The 20,271-nt window shown below is 38.0% G+C and overlaps 1 protein-coding gene across 4 annotated transcripts in view; it reads right to left on the bottom strand.

Annotated features, from left to right (window-relative positions):
• The window catches only part of UTRN (utrophin), a 391,420-nt gene that overhangs the window by 218,545 nt on the left and 152,604 nt on the right, over positions 1 to 20,271 (bottom strand). For all 4 annotated transcript variants that reach the window (XM_074580341.1, XM_074580342.1, XM_074580339.1 and 1 more), the window contains 8 exons: positions 19,961 to 20,136; positions 18,668 to 18,803; positions 16,296 to 16,445; positions 15,018 to 15,102; positions 13,242 to 13,447; positions 11,980 to 12,097; positions 7,674 to 7,879; positions 5,959 to 6,113 (listed from right to left, as the gene is read on the bottom strand). In XM_074580341.1, coding sequence (XP_074436442.1) covers positions 5,959 to 6,113; positions 7,674 to 7,879; positions 11,980 to 12,097; positions 13,242 to 13,447; positions 15,018 to 15,102; positions 16,296 to 16,445; positions 18,668 to 18,803; positions 19,961 to 20,136 — 1,232 coding nt within the window. The remainder of the gene's footprint in view (positions 1 to 5,958; positions 6,114 to 7,673; positions 7,880 to 11,979; positions 12,098 to 13,241; positions 13,448 to 15,017; positions 15,103 to 16,295; positions 16,446 to 18,667; positions 18,804 to 19,960; positions 20,137 to 20,271) is intronic.

Here is a 20,271-nt window from a genome sequence, read left to right as displayed (position 1 = left end):
CACTACCCCAGATGGTAGAAGTGTTATTCCCATGTGAAAAGTCTGAATGCTTTTCCTCATCAACAAAAATCATGTGGAATAGAAGCACTGAGAGTTCGGGGGAATTTTTTTCCTCCTCTTTTATGGTGAGGAGAAACATTTCCCTAAATTTCTAAGAGTTAAAGTGCTGAGGGACGAAAAGCCAAATACCTGGCGCTCTCTGCTAAAAGGCAAGATTTTTGGCACTATCACTCAGAGTAATACACTGCCATCATAACAGACAAGCCATGCTCAACATGCTTAAATCTAAAAAGAAGACTGGCAGAATATAGAATCATAGAATCTTCACAGTTGGAAAGGACCTTTGAGATCATCGAGTCCAACCATACACACCCAAAAAAAAAAAAAAACCCAAAACCAACCCCCTACAATCTCTGCCACTAGAGCATGCATATAGTCCAAATTTTCAATCAACCTAAAAGATCTCTGGTTGGTGCAAACACAAAAGTTTTTGTTTGTAAGAGGATTTTTTTTAAGATGTAAGGAACTCATTTAAAACCTTTGGATTACACTGTTGGTAAGCAACTTCAAAAGATTTCCTAGGAAAAAGATCACGTTATACTTCTGCATAACAGAACTTTCATTGTCACTAAAATGAAACTCAGATGGGAAACTGTTATAGTCAGCAATTTTAAAAGCTCTGATTAACAATGTTAATTAAAGCATGACAAGCTAAATTTCATCCCTTTGAGGCTGTTATTCTGCAGTATCCCGTTTCCCAAAATCAGGACAAAAGAAAGAAACAAGCTCTCCCACATCAGCACACTGTATAGAAATCCCTAACAGGGCTACTATCTAGAATGCTGCTGCTAAATAAGTAGGAAGTTCAATTTTATTTTCACATCAAGCACTAACCATATTGTAAGATTTCAGGGGTAAACTGATATTTAATTTCAGGTAAGAAAAGGTCAAAACACTCAGCACTTGATATTTGCACATTAATTGGACAGTTTTCTACAGTTGGGCCCACCAAACTTATGTGTCTTCTGCCTCCTTCTACTTGGGCTTTCTTTCCTCCTTGCCATGCTGTGGCAACAGCACTGCTCAGCAGTATTAGGGTATCACTGTGTTTAAAATCACAAATTTCAAAAGTAGTTAAAATACTCTTTTTAGAAAGGAAGCTGCAGGTGTTCAGTACCATTCAGGATGACATTTCAAAACAGGTATTCTGGTTTAGTAGCACATCAGAAGAGAGACCCAATGAAAAGCTGTTTTCCTTCAAGGGCAGTAAGAAATTCTCACACAACCCCAGTTCTGCCAGGCTTACATTCCTAAGTATTAGCATTACCAACTGCATTTTCTAGAGACTAGACTACTTGCAAAAAGATAGTGTTGCAACCCTCACTTTAGGAGCTTAGGTCTTATGCCACTTGTTAATAATTGCTTTATCCAAAATAAATTTGGATAAATAATAAATTGAATCATTCGTGACTTCACGCATGCCGAAGTTTTGGCTACTGGTAAATGACTAGCAGGGCAAGAAGCCTTCATTCTTACTTCTCACTTGAAACTCTAATGCTTCATGCACTCTTGAGAAAAAAAAAACATAACAACTAGCATGCTAGGGATTATAAATGGTTTGTTAGATATTGCCTAGAAAAAGATAACAAGCACCAGCTCAAAAATTAGAACACACCAAGGATCTGCAAGAAAAACGTAAGGTAAAAGCAGTTATGAGCTCTGACTTCAAAACCCTCTCCCTCTGCAGGGATTTTCTTCCCCAGCGGCAGGTTAAGGCCAAAGGTGGAAGAACAGAAGTGACAATGGGAAGAACAGACTGGTAATAAAGGTGACCTTCAAAGAAAAAGAAAAGCCCCAAAGGATGAAACACTGCAAGTGACCCAGATCTCAGTCTAAGTACTGATGTACTAGATGGGAAATGAGACAACCTGAACTTTGTAGCTAATAACATTTATGGAAAAATGTCATCTTCAGCCTAAAGTTTTAATTTCTCAAATTTTCTGTTTATTTGAAATTAAAGGAAAGAATGAAATCCTATTACAGTCCCACTGCTGTCATGATATTTGAATTAAAGCTGAAAATAATTCCTTTCACTAAATACGTACTCCATCAGAATAAATTAACAGATTTAGAACTAATGTTCTAAGATTACATGGGTGCTTTTAAAGAGGATCTGTATAGCAGTAGTGAGCAACACTTACAGAGCAGATGCAAATACTTTCATTTCCTTCCAGTAAAGGTCACAAATGTAAAATAGAAAATTATGGAGGATTCCATATTGCAGATTAACAACTACCCCATGCTATAAAAAGACGACTCAGATTTTCAAAGCATTCTACTACAATTAGAACAATCTCAAAAGACAGATGGTCCTTCTAGGATGTAAGAATTAACTCTAAGGAGAACCTGCAGAATCCTTTACAAATGCAGCTAACTTCACTTAACACCGTGATCGTAAAGAAGGTCTAAGCAGATTCTATCAGCAGAGACATATCCAAAAAGAAAAAGAAAATTGTAACTCTACTATTTAAGTTTTTGTGGCACTGTTTCAGGTTTCTGTTCCACCCAATTATTTTTTCAGATTTAAACTAAAAATCTGCAATGCACACAGGTGTATGATGAAAAGAAAGTCAGAAAATAACATCTGAGAGTACAGACAGCAACTATAATGCATTGAGGCAGCCAAACCACACAGAATTACTACAGTTTCACCCTAACGTATAAAAACAGAACATAAACAGCCACTGGGCAGAGTATCCAATTTACACAACGTCAAGCTGGGGAGCTTCAATCTCTTAATGCCAACAGTTTTAAAATAAGCTACTTCAACTTCACGTGCCATGGCTACATCTTCCTGGTAATATTCTTGTGCTATTCAGGACTCATTCTTCCACAACCTCCAAGCATGGGAACAAACAGGTATTTTAAAGCATTATGCTGTAAATACAGATTTGTGCTTATAGAAGCCATAGGGCCACACGTGTGCTCTGTGAACAACCCCTGCATGTCGCAAGATCTGCCTCATGAAGTGAGCCTTGTCACTCAAGGTTCACTAGTATTTCTGTTTATTGCATTTAAAGCAAGTATAGAAAGTTTCATTCCCTTGAAAAGGTGCTTTCACTTCACATTCTCCCCTTTCAGTTCTACTCTGCTGGTCCATGGGGTTAACGTTAAGCAGCTCCACGCTCTGGCTACCCACAGGTTCTCAGAGTTCTCCTTTACGTTCTGTCCCTGGTTAAAAAACAAAGTAGATACTCATCTTCCTAAGGCTGCAGACTGCAAAACAGTAGCCCTAGTGATAATTGAGGAGCTTCAGTTATACGTAACAGGATGTAATTGCTTATTATTCCAGACTTTAGCAGATTCAAACATAATTAGAGGCTTCCAGGCAGGAGTTGTTCTTTCTAGTCACCTGCTGAGTGGTGGGCAGTTTTATGCCACTTCTAGCCAAAACACTGCAAAGTTTGAATGTGAATGAGACTACTACAGAGCTGTAGTCTACCGTTACTGCTAATCTAACAAGGAGCTGTTTCCCCTCACCCTCTAATTGCATCTTCATCCCCAGATGTCACCATGACATTCAGATGAAGTTAGTTTCCTTTGAGGTAAGAAAGGACAATCTGAGGGTGAAAACGCTGCAGTCCCTAATCTTAATGCAAATGAATGGTCAGGAAGGGCCATTTCAGGAGATGACCTCATCACTATGACCTAGTTCAGAAAAAGTAAAAGTAAAAAGCCAAGGAAGTTTTGTCACATGCCAAAACATTTCCTACTGTCTACTGTAAGTTTTCTGAAGAACCATTAAAAGAAGTTGTCTGCATCACATAGAGTAATTATGAAATGCTTTACTCACTTGAAAAATCTTATATCTCAAAACATTTTAAGATTAACAAATTTTCATTCTCTCAAACAATTACATTGAATGAGCCATACAAAGTTTTGCCTATTTTGTATCTCATCTCTCAATGGACATAACCAGGAAACCAGCTGCCACATCAAAAGCACAAGATGACAGAAGTACCATTTTACCCCAAAGAAGGATGAAATGACATTCTACTCCGCCTCCTTCATTACCTACTTCTTGCCACTGCGAAGTTCTCCTCTCACTCCCCAGAATGCCTCCCCAGGCATTGAGCGCACCCTGAGCAAGTTTGCCAATGACAGCAAGCTGTGTGGGACAGCTGCATGCTGGAGGGAAGAGAGGCCAACCAGAGGGACCTTGACAGGCTGGAGAGGTGGGCCCATGCCAACCTCATGAAGCTCAACAAGACCAAGTGCAAGGTCCTCCATCTGGGTCGGGGCAATCCCAAGCACTGATATAGGCTGGGCAGTGACTGGCTTGAGAGCAGCCCCGAAGAAAAGGACTTGGGGGTGCTGGTAGACGAGAGGCTCAACATGAGCCGTCAGTGTGCACTAGCAGCCCAGAAAGCCAATCGTATCCTGGGCTGCATCAGGAGAAGCGTGGCCAGCAGGTCGAGGGAGGTGATTCTCTCCCTCTACTCTACTCTCGTGAGACCCCACCTGGAGTATTGTGTCCAATTCTGGAGCCCCTACTGCAAGAGAGATATGGACGTGCTGGAACGTGTCCAGAGAAGGGCCACGAGGATGATCAGAGGGCTGGAGCACCTCTCCTATGAGAACAGACTGAAAGAGTTGGGGTTGTTCAGTCTGGAGAAAAGAAGGCTCCAAGGAGACCTTATAGTGGCCTACCGATATCTTAAGGGGGCCTACAAGAAAGTTGGTGAGGGACTTCCTAGGATGTCGGGTAATGGGAGGAACAGAGGGAATGGATTAAAACTAGAGATGGGTCGATTCAGACTGGATGTTAGGATGAAGTTCTTCACCATGAGGGTGGTGGGACACTGGAACGGGTTGCCCAGAGAGGTGGTGGAAGCCCTGTCCCTCGAAGTTTTTAAGGTCAGGCTGGATGAGGCTTTGAGCAACCTGATCTAGTGGGAGGTGTCCCTGCCCATAGCAAGGGGGTTGGAACTAGATGATCTTTAAGGTCCCTTCCAACCCTAACAATTCTATGATTCTATAATATAACCTCAACTTCAGAGACTTTATTACCTAGGATTTTTATTACCTTAACTGACATCTCATTACAAAAACAGTTGCCCCTTTTATATGCACACATACATACAGACTTTGGTTGTCATGTCCCCTACTCCCATATACACAGGATCAATTTTCTCTTCTGTCCCTCTAACCACAAAGTATATTGTCCTTTAAGCTGCAGACACTGAGGCAGACACTATTCTAAATGTTAATTGTCTATCAAATACTAAAAAGCATTTCTATGGAGATTAGATTACCTTGAAGGAAAAAATATTATGCATAGGGAAATACCATATTTCCATTAAGACATATTTGCAAATATGTCTTAATAGAAGATGAAAAAAAAGTTATTTTCAAGTAAGTCTCAGTTCCTATAGCTCAAGTATTTTCTAGATGGGAGTGCTAGAAGCACCAGCACACTCTGGAACCCAAAACGCATGCCCACTCTGGGCAAGTTTACATTAGATGAAAGGCCATAATGAGTTAATGCATTGGAAGATCAAGCTGAATATTTACAGCCTTATGGAAAGAAAGCACGGCAACAAACTACAAATACATAAAGCACACCAACATCAAGGAACAGGAGAGGAACTGTTCAAAGACACTTAGAGAATAATAGCCACAAGCAAACTTGAGACCAAACATGAGAAAAGTACTTTTTGTTTTCCACACTTAAAAAACACCACATAAATGAGAAGTCATACAGAAGCCTTCCATGGTGAACCGTGGGAATTTCCATCATCAAAACTCAAAACAGCTTGACTGTAATTGACTAATTATTCACAGTAGCCCTAAATACTGCAGTAAAGCAGATGGAGAAGAAACTGCAATACACACGTATAGATAGGATACAAGTTTAAGATGCAAACAGCTACATATAGAGTGAAACCTTATAATTACCTTTGGTTTAGATTAATCCAACAAGTGTTCATTTGGTCGGTGATTTCCTTCACCCTCCTTGTGTCATCATCACGATACTCCCGAAGAAGTTTATTAGAAAGATCATTGAATGCAGCTACTGTGATATCACCTCTATGCAAATCCTGTACTAACAGCTAAAAAACAATTCCAGAATGAGACAGAGTAAAATCAAAATCGGACTATTTTTTAAATTATGCATTTTATTATATTGTAAAATCCTTCTTTTTACCTTTTGTTTTTTTAAACAAAAATGTGCATATTTTTCATCTAGAAGAAAAATCTTAAAAAGGAAACCTACAGATACGAAGTGTCCTGACAATGAACCAATCAAAAAAATAGGTAGGGAACAATTAGATTTGCCAGAACTGCCAAAGGCTAGAAAAATCCTCTTCTATGTTTTACTGGCAACAGAAGTAAAAAATCACTTCCATATTTTTAGTAGCATGAATAAGTTTAGATTATGATAATAGTGATAGGATAGCTAAAAGTGATATAAATGAAGCGCGCAGCAAGAGAATTTGATTTCATTGTTTTGTATGGGGTTTTTGTTTTTAAATGAAGAAAATAGATTAGGTGTGTTTGGTTATTGTGGCAGGATATTCATAAGGTGCGTTGACTTTACAGAATCCTGAACTCAGATTATTTCTAAATGAAAAAATATATTTGCATACATATATATATGTCCAGTTATATTTTATGATCTCTGTACTAGATGTTTGGGCACAGGCCTACTTTCACTTAAGAAAGCAAGCAGACCCAACAGTCCATTTTCAATCCCCTGCCCGTGTAGAGAAAGATGATGAAAAGCACACAGTTTTACTGTTTACTGGAATAGCTATGGATCAGTGAGCATTTCTCATAGTTATACTCCCTGCTTCCTTCCATACCCAGCTCCACCCCTACATTGTCCCTTCACGAATATATATATAGATATGTGTGTGTGTGTGTATATATATATACACACACACATATATATATACACACACACATACACTCTCTATCTAAAACTCTATTATAGCCCTGTTCTAAATACTGCCCAAGTAAGGGCCCCTCCTCACTGATTTGTCTCTTTAGCTCTCATCCTGTGCCACCTACAGCCTGCCCTTTTTCTGACAGCCACCAGGACAAAGCACATCAGACTTATTGATTTATCACAGCAGGACTGCTGTGGTACGAAAAGCAGTGAATATTGCATGGGATTGGGGAAAAAAAAAAAAAAAAAAAAAGTGTTGAACACGCCTGGCATCCACCAGAAGTGAAATTCAGGATAATTTTAAATAGCTTGGTCCATTCCTGGATTTCCTAAACCACTGCTAATAGGTTTCTATAAGTAGTACATGCTACATTCTGTGGCTGTATGATTAAACTTTTATTGGTCTGAGGTACAAGCTTTTTGCATAATATCATTTATTTAGATGCTACACTACACTCATTCAACTACACTTCCAAAAAGACACACATGCACACGTACCACCTGTTTCCCTCCCAGAAGGTGATTCTCAGGAAGTCTGATATATTAAAAAAAAAAAAATAAGAGAAAATTTAGAATATATCATGCCCCAAAAGAGACAGAATTGCCAAAACAGTCCTACAACTAAGCTATATATTTACACATCAATTGCATCCAGTAGTATTACATAGGCTGAGGAGTCTGGTAGGGACTTAAAAAAAAATAAAAGCGTGGAGGGTCTTACTTTGTTGTCTGAAATCTGTTTGGCAAGCATCTCTTTTGAGGCCTGCAGGAGCACACGCAGACGGATCTCACACTGCTCCATGAGGTGCTCCATTTCTTGCCTCTGCTCATCCCACTGCATGCTGTCTGTCAGCATGTACTTCAGCTGCTGCTGCCTCACCTCCACGCCATGCTGGGTGTTGTCCCACTGGTTCTTCACCTTCTCCACTGTGTACGACAATACAGAATATGAAAAACCTGAGGCAAACAAACAAGTAGCCATAACTACACCACTTAATTGTCAGGACGAGAGGCAGTAATATAATTCATTCTCAAATACAGTACTTTCCATACTCAGTATTTTAGTTCGCATGTAGTTTACGCATTCACACAAGCAAACAAAAAATGCAAGTGTTTGGCCGCCTTTTTAAGTGGGTCAGCATACAGGTAAGAACTATTATTTCTGGAGTATTTCAAAGTCATTATTTTACTTTATAACTACACATATGTGGGAGGCAAATGTGCCGCAGCTGCACTGCAGAGATATACCAACAGCAGGGCTCCAAGGAGCACAATTTTAGGGTGATGGCTATAGAGCAAGTCACTTTCATGCATCCGCAACTTAAACCACTACAAATAAACAAATAAATAATTAACACTATTTAGGTCTGGATAGCTTATACAAAGTGAACTAAGCTTTCCAGACCATTGTATGTTGAAGGCAGTCTAGTGGCACCTGTACTACAATTTTGGCCAAGGTAGAAACACTCCAGTAACAACCTACTTTGGCACTTCCATTCTACCACAGGTTTCTACAGGCTTATGCAGATTACACAGCAGAACGGAGAAGCTATTGATTACACCCCATTTCCTTCAAGTATCCCGTTCCTCTCTCAATAGAGTTACATTAGATGATCAATAAACAGGCTTTAACCTTCAATAAACAAAGCGTGAAAAAGACAACATGACAAGAGTCTAGGACAAAAAAAATAGCATGTCAGGGGAAGCAGTACGCCTGCCTTTGTATGGAAATTAATAGCATCATACCTTTTTCTTAATACTTACAGACCATAAAAAAGCATATTACTTGGAAGTCTATAGAAGTGGAAATAGATTTCCCTATCATTTCTCATGACAGTTATTAGGAACGCATTATATCACTAGAACTAAAAAGTAAAAAAGCGAATGCAAAAAAAAAAAACCTAAACTGAATTTCTTGACCATAGGTGTACTCTGAGCAGCAACAGGTAGGCAGTACGTAACATATCCAATATGTTTATCTTACCAGCAAGTATGCAATTTTATTAGAAAACTAACACACTTGATACTCAGGTCATTTCAATCTCCCTGTCTCTCATTTCAGTCTCATGAAGCAAAAATGCCAAAGGTTGTACTTAAGCTAAAACTACTTAAGTGAACTTCACCCTTTGCTTTTTCTTTTTTTTTTTAGTCTTTTACAATTATGCAAAGCCATTATGCTTGATCTGCTTGTGAAGATCTGTTAACCTTAATACATTCAACAATATTCTGTTTAGTTTCACAAAGCTCTCAAGGTCTGTGGCAGCAAAGCCCACTTATCATGTATTACTGGCGGACAAACTCAATCTGTGTGATATAGATTCGTCAATTTCCACCCACAGGCAAGTTTTAGATTAATTTTCAGGCATGATGTAGGTCATGCTGAATGAGAACTTAGAAAGCTTCAGTAACCCAACAGCAAATAATAATATGGGGTTTTATTATTTAAAAAAAAAATAAATGTTACTATATTGGATAAAGAGCATGTTCAAAGGAAACCAGCAGCTGCTGGGAGAGATCAGTGGTTTCACCGAAACAGCAAAAGCAAAAACAGCAGGAGTGAAAAAAGACTATAACCCTGTGTGCTGGCTAATGAACTGCAGAGAAAAACCTCAGAAGTGTTTAGGCTCTCCCCACAAAGCTGGAAGGAAAATATATCCCTGAGAAACAGCTGTCTAAAATAGTAACTTGGATGAAATGGATAGATATTTGATGTTTACATAGTAGGAGTATTATTACAGAAAGAATATTTCTTGATATATTTTTCCCTATTAATGGCCAGGTTAACCTTACTCTCTGTACTGTTGATATATTTCTGCTCTCTTCAGTCTTCAGGAAAATGGGACAGAAAAATAGTGAAATTCTTGGTAGCCTCAGCATTCAGTGAGTTCAATAGGTAGGTTCCTAGAAAAAGTTGTCAGGGGCACCAGTCTGGTATCAAAGGCAGAAAGATTGGAAAGAATTCCTCACGAGACTGTGTATTTAATTCCCAGTGTCCATACAGTAATAGGGAGGGAAGTTCCAGAGAAGAAAGCTTTTCTCTGTTTCTGTGCTTCTAGCTACATGAGTAATTAGGCTTCATCAAACAACACAGAGCAGGCTCACAGGAGTTTGTAGGACATTGGTATAATCACAGAATCACAGAATGATAGGAGTTGGAAGGGATCATCTAGTCCAACCCCCCTGCCAGAGCAGGGTCACCCAGAGCAGGTTGCACAGGAACGAGTCCAGGCAGGTTTTGAATGTCTCCAGAGACGGAGACTCCACCACCTCTCTGGGCAGCCTGTGCCAGTGCTCTGCCACCCTCAAAGTAAAGAAGTTCCTCCTCATGTACAAGTGGAACTTCCTATGCTCAAGTTTGTGCCTGTTACTCCTTGTCCTGTCCCTGGGTACCACTGAAAGGAGCCTGGCCTCATCCTCCTGACACCCACCCTTTAAGTATTTACAGGCATTGATAAGATGCCCCCTTCAGTCTTCTTTTTTTCCAGACTGAAAAGACCCAAGTCTCTTAGCCTTTCTTCTTAAGAGAGATGTTCCAGTCCCCTAATCATCTTGGTAGCCCTTTGCTGTACCCTCTCCAGCAGTTCCCTGTCCCTCTTGAACCAGGGAGTCCAGAACTGGACACAGTACTCCATGTGCGGCCTCACCAAGGCAGAGTAGAGGGGGAGGATGACCTCCCTCAATCTGCTCACCACACTTTTCTTGATGCACCCCAGGATATTCCCCTCAGTGTTTAAATAGCGAGGTGCATAAAGCAGTCTTGAGCTTCACTTTTCTTCAAAGAGCAAACCTTCCTTTACAAATGTCAGCAGCAACAAAACCTTCAGTTTTTTCACGTTCCATGACAGGCAGCAAAATCTTCACACACATCTAGGGTATATACTGGAAGTTTCATCCATGGCAGCAAACACAGCTTCTTTGTTCCCACCTTGGATAGGCATGACTATAGGGGAACTCAAGTTTTCAACACACAGTTTCTTTATTCCTTGTTCACCTCTTTTGAAGAATCAAGACTGTTTTTTGAATGACCAGATCTCCCCTTGCTGACTGACTCCCACGGACTACCTATCCTCCCCCAAGTTTCCACCTGACCCCTAATTCTGAGTGGCTGCCAAAACTCAGGCTCTACAAGTTGCTTTAGTTTCTTTGGATCTTACTCCCCTACCAATCCATAGTTCCTCTTAATCTTAGGCCGCAGATGCCACCTCATCAGATCCTTTAAAATTTCTATGGCCTTTCTATCTAACCCTGTTATTATCTCCAGCAAATCTTGTAGACACCAAAGAAATTCACGTAGATGTAAGTAAAGGAAAACTACATTGCAGAGGAGAACATTGTGAAATACATCTTCCAATTTTTACTTCTAACTGTGCTATTTCCTGATACATGAATCTTCTAATCTCAGAAACCAACACAACTTAAGAGTTCAAAGAATACATTGTCCTTTAGTTTGTAATTGTGTCAGTTGTATGTTTTCTTTCCTTAAGTACTAGTAAAAGAAATTTTCGTAGGGGGTAGGGACTTTTAAACTGGAAACTCAACTTTCAAGTATATATCAGTGACTTAAAAGCTCTACTAACCCTCAGTCAAAAATTTTAAAAGTACGTACACAAAGTTAGTGTCCTAAGTCAATACCTTCATGCTTTTCACTAGTTATCCAGTGCATCATAGCTCAACAAAAATAAAGATACACGATTAGTTCCTTTTTTCAATAAATAAAAAATCCTTGGTTCCTGGATCCGCAGCTGTCAAGTTACTCAAATTCTGCATAAGATATTTTGAAATCCCAGCAAAAATATTTACCTTTGTACTTGAAAAAATGGCCAGTCAAGAAAACAAGTGGAAATTCTTGTTTCAGGAATTTTCACTAGACTGTTAAGAGCGAAAGCCATTTAACTGCTAAGTTTTCCATCTGTTCAAGGAACACAACTTCAGCTAGGCTTAAAATCAAGAGCATAAGAGAAAGATATGACGATTTTTTTACTGCCATGGCAACGTTGTGTTTGCAAACACAGAATGGAGAAACTTACATTTTTCTGTGATCACTGTCCTGATGTCTGAACTGGAAGTTTTATTTTTCAAATTCTGAGCCAATGTAAAAACAGAATCAAGCTGAGGATGTCGCTGGTCCAAATCTGCCTTTGTTATCTGTTGAGAATTAGGATATGATTTTTAAGTTCAAAAAAGCAGAATTTAGTTAACATCATCTGTAGTATTTGTAAATAAAACAAAACGTGTATGTGTCACCATGAGTAGATGGCTGTTCTCGTCATTATTGTAACCCTTGAATTGTCACAGTATTATAGCACCGCTTTAAAAAGCAAAAATATTCTGAATTACAGTTACTGAAGATCCAGAGGTGAAGGTTAACCTGTACAAACCACAGAGTTACCAATAGTCATTGTGGAATATTTTACAGTATCTATTTTTCACTCTCTCATAACTTATTTTCCTCTTACCAAGCTCTGATCGTTTATATGGGGAGGAAGAAGAGATAGAGAAGAAAAAGAACAGGGAGGAACAATCGGAGTACACATTGTATAAAAACCAGAGTTATTTCACTGTGGTGTACCAGGGACTGATATTACAAGTATTATAAAGTTAAAAGAAAGTGTTTCTAAAGTTACTGTACATCACATTATTCTATCAATTCCAGATTATGTTAGACACCCACAGAAACAGTTTAGCATTTGTTTATAGCCTGCAGCTTTTACTCTCCAGTTACTCACGTTAATTGATATCAAGTCAGATAAAATGAACCTTAATGGTACCATACATCTCACAAATACTGCCCTTAGTCATGGCTCAGCATAGCATGAGCTATCAACAGAAACAAACATTTACATCATAAACATTTATTTTACAACTTTTAATCATTTTAGCATGTCTCTGGAAAACTGTTAGTCTAAGTAGAACACAACAAAACTCATTAGAAACCACTGGAGAGTGGATCATAAAGGTCATCCTCCAACCAAATATGAAGCTGCTCCAAAGTCTTCAGCATAAGCTATCTATACATTCTCAAAAAATATATCATTTTCAGGAGTTATTCTCTATTTAAAACAAAAAAATAGCAGTGCCTAACTCACATAGGAATTAACAGGAAATAGTAGAGAGGAGAGGAGTGTAATAATGACAGCATTTAAAGTGTAATTTTCAGGTTATGCATTTACTGCAGTCAGTTTTGTTGTTTTTTTTTTTTTTTTAACACATGTAATTTCTTTACTGAATGTACAAGCTATTAAAGTGCAAGCAATTTTCCAATCCACTAGCATTCAAAAAAACCACATACTTTCATTCGTGCAATAGTCCGATTGATCTCTTCAGTATTTCCCACGGTGACTATGTTTGACTTGAGCATCTGGTCAATCAATACCAACCAGTCAGCCAGCTCAGTTGTAGTTTTATCCAGATCAGCCGGTGCAGAAAGTTCCAAAGCCTGCCGAGTCTGAACAGGAATTTCCAATGAAGAAGATACTAGCACCACCTTTTGGACATCTGAAACAGAGTTTGTGGGTTTTGTTAAAGAAAAAAAGTCATGGCTACATATGCAATTGTGGGAATTACAGAGCAGGGGGTGGCTGTAATTACTATAAATATGCAACAACATCTACAAAGAAAGCACAGCAAAATTTGCATTTGAGGAATGCCAGAAACTAAACAATCAGAAATTCCTTTTCCTTTTATTTTAAAAAAAGGCTATTAATTATTTCATTGCAAGCCAAAGACTCACCCAAATTATTCAGCCTAAATACAAAACAAACTTGCAAAGGCAAAGTGACGTTAAATCTAATGAAACAAAGCTAAACAGTGTTTGACACAAAAGGGAACTGACCCTCACTAAAAAACAATCTTTTCGTTTAAGATAAGCATCTAAAATTGTCTTCCTCAATTTTGTATTATGTGTCGGAAAGGTTTTCTCCACTCTTGGCTCGGCATTCACTTAAGCACAAGTAAGTTGAGCTACTGCAATAGATGCTTCGTGGACTTGGCAATACACGACTGTTCTAAGAAGGGACAGATGCCTGCTAGTTCAGCCCCATCCTTTCTGTCTTTTTAACCTGACACTGCAAAGAAGTGAGGAATGAGCTGAACAATCAGGTTCACTCCAGAAGCTGTGTTTGGTTGTGTTATAGTTCCAAGAAAACACTGTTAAATCAAGCTGAGCATGAATATTACACACTTGCCTCAAGCAATGAAATACAGGAGCTTTACTTAACAAACGCCCTCTATGAAAGGAAAACAAGGCGAATCAAGGTTTTGAAAGGCTTAAACAAAAGTTGGTTTTCCTCCATTAAATTTTGTTTACTGATGCTGACTTGAAAAAAGAAGAGCTAATTTACTTAAGTCCAAGCTGTAAATTCATTCAGGCAAGGGCTGTCTTTTTTACCTAGTTTTCTGAAAAGGAGACCTGGGCATCTTGTTTACACTCTGCTGATCTGCCTCCAACGACTTAAAAAGACAGCCAGTGTCAGTGCCTGATACAAGAACGTATCATATTTAGACAGCTTCCCCTACAAGATTCAGGAAGATCAGTATCTACCAGACGAGAATGATCTATCTGTGTCCCTGCTGAGCTGAAAGACACAGAATGGCCTTTTTTTAAAGGACTGCAGAGAATCTCATGCAGGAGAGAGACTTTACAAATAATTAGCTGTAGGGAAGTCTTTTAGTGGATCTTAATTACTAAAAGGCATGACTACAAGGTACAAATCCACAGGAAACCAGGCTGTCACAAACAGCTATTTTTGGTTTTTATTCTGTACCTAGTACACTGACTCCTGATGAGGAGGCCTAAGATTTACTAAAACTTTCCTCCATTTCAAAACTCTTAGGGGAACCCCAAAGGACTCCCCCAATCCTGAACTGCAGAGTGACTTTTTTTCCTAACCAAATCTTCCCTCTTCCATAGTAACATGAAGGCAGCCTCAAGTACAGCAATGGACAACATTTCTTATTTCCACTTGTCTAAATTCATTGGGAAGGTTTTTCTTTTTGGATTATTTTTGACTGCAGAGAGGTCAAAAACTCAATACAATTAAGCACAAAAGAAGGAATGATCACCCACCAGAAGGCTTGGTCTGTGTAACGAGACGAGACTGCTCAACAAATGCCTCCAGTTCTCGCATTCTGTCAGGCACTTCTCTGAATACCTACAGCCCAGCAGAGAGGAATAAAACCAGTAAGACAATCTACATAACAGCAAAAAAGTAATCAGTTATTAGAAGACAAAATATTCTACACCATGCTTGCTACAATGGCATGCCTCAGATACATTTCAATGAATTTCTTCAAGGTATCATTTAAAAACAATAAATATGCCAACAGGTACTCAGAGTGTTATTTCAATACATTCCAGTGTCTTACCCTAAATCTTGGAGAGAAATAAATGAACTGTTGTAGACAGGTTGTTTACATGTTTTTTACTGCCTAAGCATCAAAGCTATGACTCATTATTTGACTACACTTCAAAGGAAAGACAACGCAAAGCATGATTTGTGGTCATCAGTGACAGGGAAGTAGAGAAATACAGAATTAATTTAAAGAGAAAAAAATTTTACCGCTAAAGTCTACTGTAGTGAGGACAAATTTCCCTACTTTGTTTTTTAAAACTTTTTAGAAGGCAGTGATGGAAATGTAATATACAAAGGGCAGGGCGGAGGGAATATCCCATTTTCATGGCTGTGTAGGTAAAAACAGGTATTTTTTCCTCTCCCTGAACTATCAAAAGCCCCTTTCCCCAATAAATTCTTGCCTCCCTGCTCCATAATACAATCCCGAGTAATTCTATTCCTTTTTCACTTGGATCTACAGGCTCTGCTTCAAAATGGTCTAGACTGACTCCAACCAGCAAGTTCTTTCCTTCTCATATACTTACCAATGAGATTGAACACTAGAATTTCTAATTTACAGCAGTTATACTCAAGAAGAATCCCAGATACACTTGGTAAGATTTTCTCACTAAGCTTTACCACAGCTTTGTTCATTTTCCTCTTAACTGCTGCAAACATCCAACTTTTCTATACAGCAAAGGTTTGTTGTGATTCTCTCAATTTCAAATTTATAGGTTACTGCTTGTCTCAAATAAGTAAAATATTTTTGATCCAGCTGTTTAGAAGAAAGCTAATACAAAAGAAAAATCAACAAACTCCTAAGCTAAACTAACTCAGTCTGATGGAAAGAAGTTTTCACTTAGACATGGATTGGAGCACATTTCCTGAACATGCCCGCATGGCTTCCAAGACATTTTATGTACGTTTTGCAGATACATGGAAATGAAAACAACCATTCCAACTACACTACTATATTTTCAACTTCAGGTACCCAATGCTGAAGAAATGCACACCTTATTCCACCTCACATTGAGGGACTGCAGGCAATCGGAAAGTTTGTCTTTTTCCTGAAGATCAACATTTTTATCCAGAAGCACTTCAGGTTCAGTTCTGTTCAGCCATTCCAGTTTGTCTCCCTGTACGTCCATCTCTTCACTTAAGGCCTAAAGGGACAGAAGAGTTTCAAACTGAAGAAAAATGCATACATGTTTAAACAAAGGGAGGGGAAAGCTTTCCTTTAACGCCAATATTTAGAAATTTCCCTGGAAGTATATAAAAGAAAAGCTTCCATTTTGGTTTCTATGCTATATCTAGAAAGTAAAACGTTTATTCAAATATCAACATTTATTGCTAACTGGAAAAAACTCACAAACCTGCAAATAGCTGAGGTAACTATACAGCTTCATATTATGCAGAGTGATTCTCATCTCACAAGACGTTTCTGTTTGATCACCTCTGGATGTATCCATAAGGCAACACATTGTCAATCAAAATTTTGCCTGCATTAATTTTTCTTTTTTTTTTAAAAAAAAAAAAAAAAAACAAACTTGAAAACTAAGGGCCCACTCCTGACATGCATTATACAAGTACATGACAGATCACTACCATGTACTTCCTCTTAAGGAAACATACTCAAACGCTATTAAAAAACTAAACATAACCTTACAACTTCATTTTGATCGAAATCCCACAGTCTTCTTTCTCTTTAAGCATTAATATGCAGGTCAGATCCTGCAAAAAAAAGTTTATGCTTGGATCCCTAGTGACTTTAAATTTACTGTGTTATCATTTGCCCACAGACCACAAACGCTGTGAAGTAGGAATCATAAATTTTGTCTTTAAAACACTAGAATAAAAAAATTACAATAGCAAGTACAAATCATATTTATCCACCCCAATATTTACGTTAATCTCTGTTACACAAGTATTATGGAGGTGTGCACAGTAAAGTGACAGGAACACAGTCGTGGAAGGGAGATCACTGAACAGAGTACCCTGCTACAATAAGCACTATATCAAATAGTGCCTTTCCTAAATTTTCAAGGGTCTACCTGAAAAGAATTTTTTTTTTTTTAACCCCGTTATATCCTTTTTAATTGGAGGCTGCTCCAGAAGCTCTATTTAGAAATCTCCTTCTCATTCCCAGACTGTATTTATTCCTGACTGATCAATTAACATCTGTTATTCCCACTTCCCTAATACTAGCCTTTAATAATAGCTCATCTTCCCCTATGCTTTCTTATCCTCATCATCATATTCCTTCTCATTGTTCTTTGACTAGACAAAACAAGGCAAGGTCTGAGTTTGTCTGCAGATGAGTTCTTCACCCTCCTGAACAGCCCAGCAATCTTACTCAGTACCTGTTCTATTGCAAGCTCACCTTTCCTTAATATACATAAGCAAAATTGTGCATCTGTTCCTGCATTCACAGAACCAAATTGGTACTTAATAATTTCCTATCTGCGTTTCTCTAGCAAATTCTGCTCTTTCCCCCCTTATTTCAGTTCTACCTTTAATTTCAGGAATCTACATTAAGGTAGACAAGAAAAATTAAGCTTTCATGAGTCATACAGCCAACGCTCAACTGACACAAAACAATTTTAGGCAAAACACAATTGCAGCTACTTTACATCATTTATACACATTTGTTGGAAGTTCAAGCCTTTCCACCTGATTTGGTCTATCAGAGGTTATTTGTTGGTGTTTTTTTGTTTGGTGGGTTTTTTTGCGGTTTTGTTTGTTTGTTTGTTTTAATTGCTGATTTTTAAAAAATGAGCAAGCAGGATGATTGGATTTACTTCTCCTTCCATTCTTTTAGGATTCTAGAAACATTCTCTTACACAATTCCTACAAACCAAAGACATTTTGTTGTCAAAGCCAGACAAAACAAACAGGAAAAATACACATATACATATGCACCCAAGTTACTTGAAATGACCAAAACCATTATAGTTTTAAAAAGAAGGTTAAACAAAATCTTACACATTACAAAAGTATTAAAGCTGCCCAGTAAATGGGACAATGGTGCTTACTTACCATTTTAAGCTTATTGGCTTTTTGCTGAAGTTTTGACAATTATAAAGTTGACTCAAGGGCATTAATCTCCAGTGAAATCCCACTTACTAAATTATATCAGTAGTACATCTGTTTCTCACTTTCTGCTACATAGCCACCATCTTCTGGCTAGATAACTATGTTATCAACTCAACCAAACTTCATTACAAGATGCATCTTGCTATGTAAGCAATCTCACAAAACTGTCTCAACACAACCATAATATTTCTTTGGCTATTTATAATGTGAAAATTCCCTTCCCCAAAATCCATGTCCTGATTTTGCACAAGACATACATGCGCATACACATATACACACTAATCCATCTTGCCTGTAATTCTCGGAAGTTTTCGTCATGGCTGAATGCAAATCTTGTGTCCAGAGCATTTTCTGTATTTTCCAACCAGCAACGCAGCTCATCAAGCTTCTTTCTGTACTCTATCAGCTGCTGATTCTCTCCTTTTAGCCTTAAAAAGGAAAACAAAAAATCTACATGCATTTCTGCACCGAACACAGCATGTCGGTCCTACATTAATTCTGATGCAACAGTCACGTGTTTTTCAGTGGTTTGAGCGTTTTAAAGGATTCATTTTGGTATTCAAAGGATTCTGTCCTCATTACTAAAATGCAAGATAATTCAAATTAATATTACCAGCTTAAAAATAGATAAATTTCAGTTCCAAAGTCACAAAATAGATTTTTAAAAGTCTGCAGAAAACATTTAATGTAAGTGACAGTAATGACACCACCTTCAGGCCTAATCATTGTAAGCCACTACAAGGCCACTGTTAGTGAAAGGATTAGAAATGTCCCTAAACCCTCCAGGGTAGGAATTCCATAAACCACACAAAGTTTTAATGGAAATCCTCAAACTAAGTAACTAAGAAAAATCTTATTACATTTCTAAAGGTATCAGGAGATGTTAAAAAGGTATAATTATATAAATATAGCCTCCAAAAATAACTATTCATTTCAGGGATTTATTCTCATACCTTTTTTAACAAGAAAGAACATAGGGAAGACCTTATTTTCCCAGATATGGTGAAAATTTGTATATTTAATTTCAGACAACCTTGCTCTTTGATCTTTTAAAATAAATTAAAGGCTATTTCAAAATGGATTGTCATTTCGTTCAGAAAATACCTAATCAGATGGATTAAATCATTGCAAGCCCAGACTTAAAGATCTAATGTTATAGTATTGTGGAAATTTAAGAACAATACAAGTGTTTCAATTAGTGTATCTTTGACAATGAAAAAACGGAAATCAAGGTAACGTACTTACAGTTCAGCTTCAGCCAGAGAAAGTAGCTGGGTATTCCTTCCTAAAAAAGTCTGGCTTAGCAATGAAATTATTTTAAAGACAAAAGAAAATTGTAAGAAAGGAAGTTTTGTCGTTGTCATTTGGTGGGTTTTGTTAAGCACAGACTCACTAAGCAGTCAATTGCAAGTGCATTTATGAGAAATTGGTTCTAGAAGACAGTTCAAAACAGAGGTCTGAATGTCAGTAAAATTCAGATTAATGACAGCGTGCAATAGAAAGCACTATCTCTCCCAGAGTCTTCTAAATGAGATTCTCTTCATCACATCTGGTCAGACATCCAAATTTCTGATTAACTTATTACCTCTGTTTTCTATCCATGACCTCGGCGGTGATTGCTTTCCAGCGTCTATTCAATCCTGCCAGCTTCTCCTGCAGGAAGCTCCCATCTGTAGCAGACAATTTCTGTATGATCCCTTCCCCAGTTCTGTTCAATGCTGAAACACTGGTCTGATGGCTGCTGACTCCCTCTTCAAGTTCCTGTCAGAAACATAAAAGCGACACAGAATTTTATTACTGACCTAAAGTGACTTTCATCTGTGGCTTATAATATGCAGGATGAATCCTGGGTATATATTATTTTACTAAAATGGGCACTTAAACCATCTTACTTAA

This window comes from Larus michahellis, chromosome 3, assembly GCF_964199755.1.
Source record: "Larus michahellis chromosome 3, bLarMic1.1, whole genome shotgun sequence".
Classification (NCBI taxonomy): Eukaryota; Metazoa; Chordata; class Aves; order Charadriiformes; family Laridae; genus Larus; species Larus michahellis.
The sequence above is the reverse complement of the archived record's forward strand: the minus strand, read 5'-3'. Positions and strand labels throughout refer to the sequence as shown.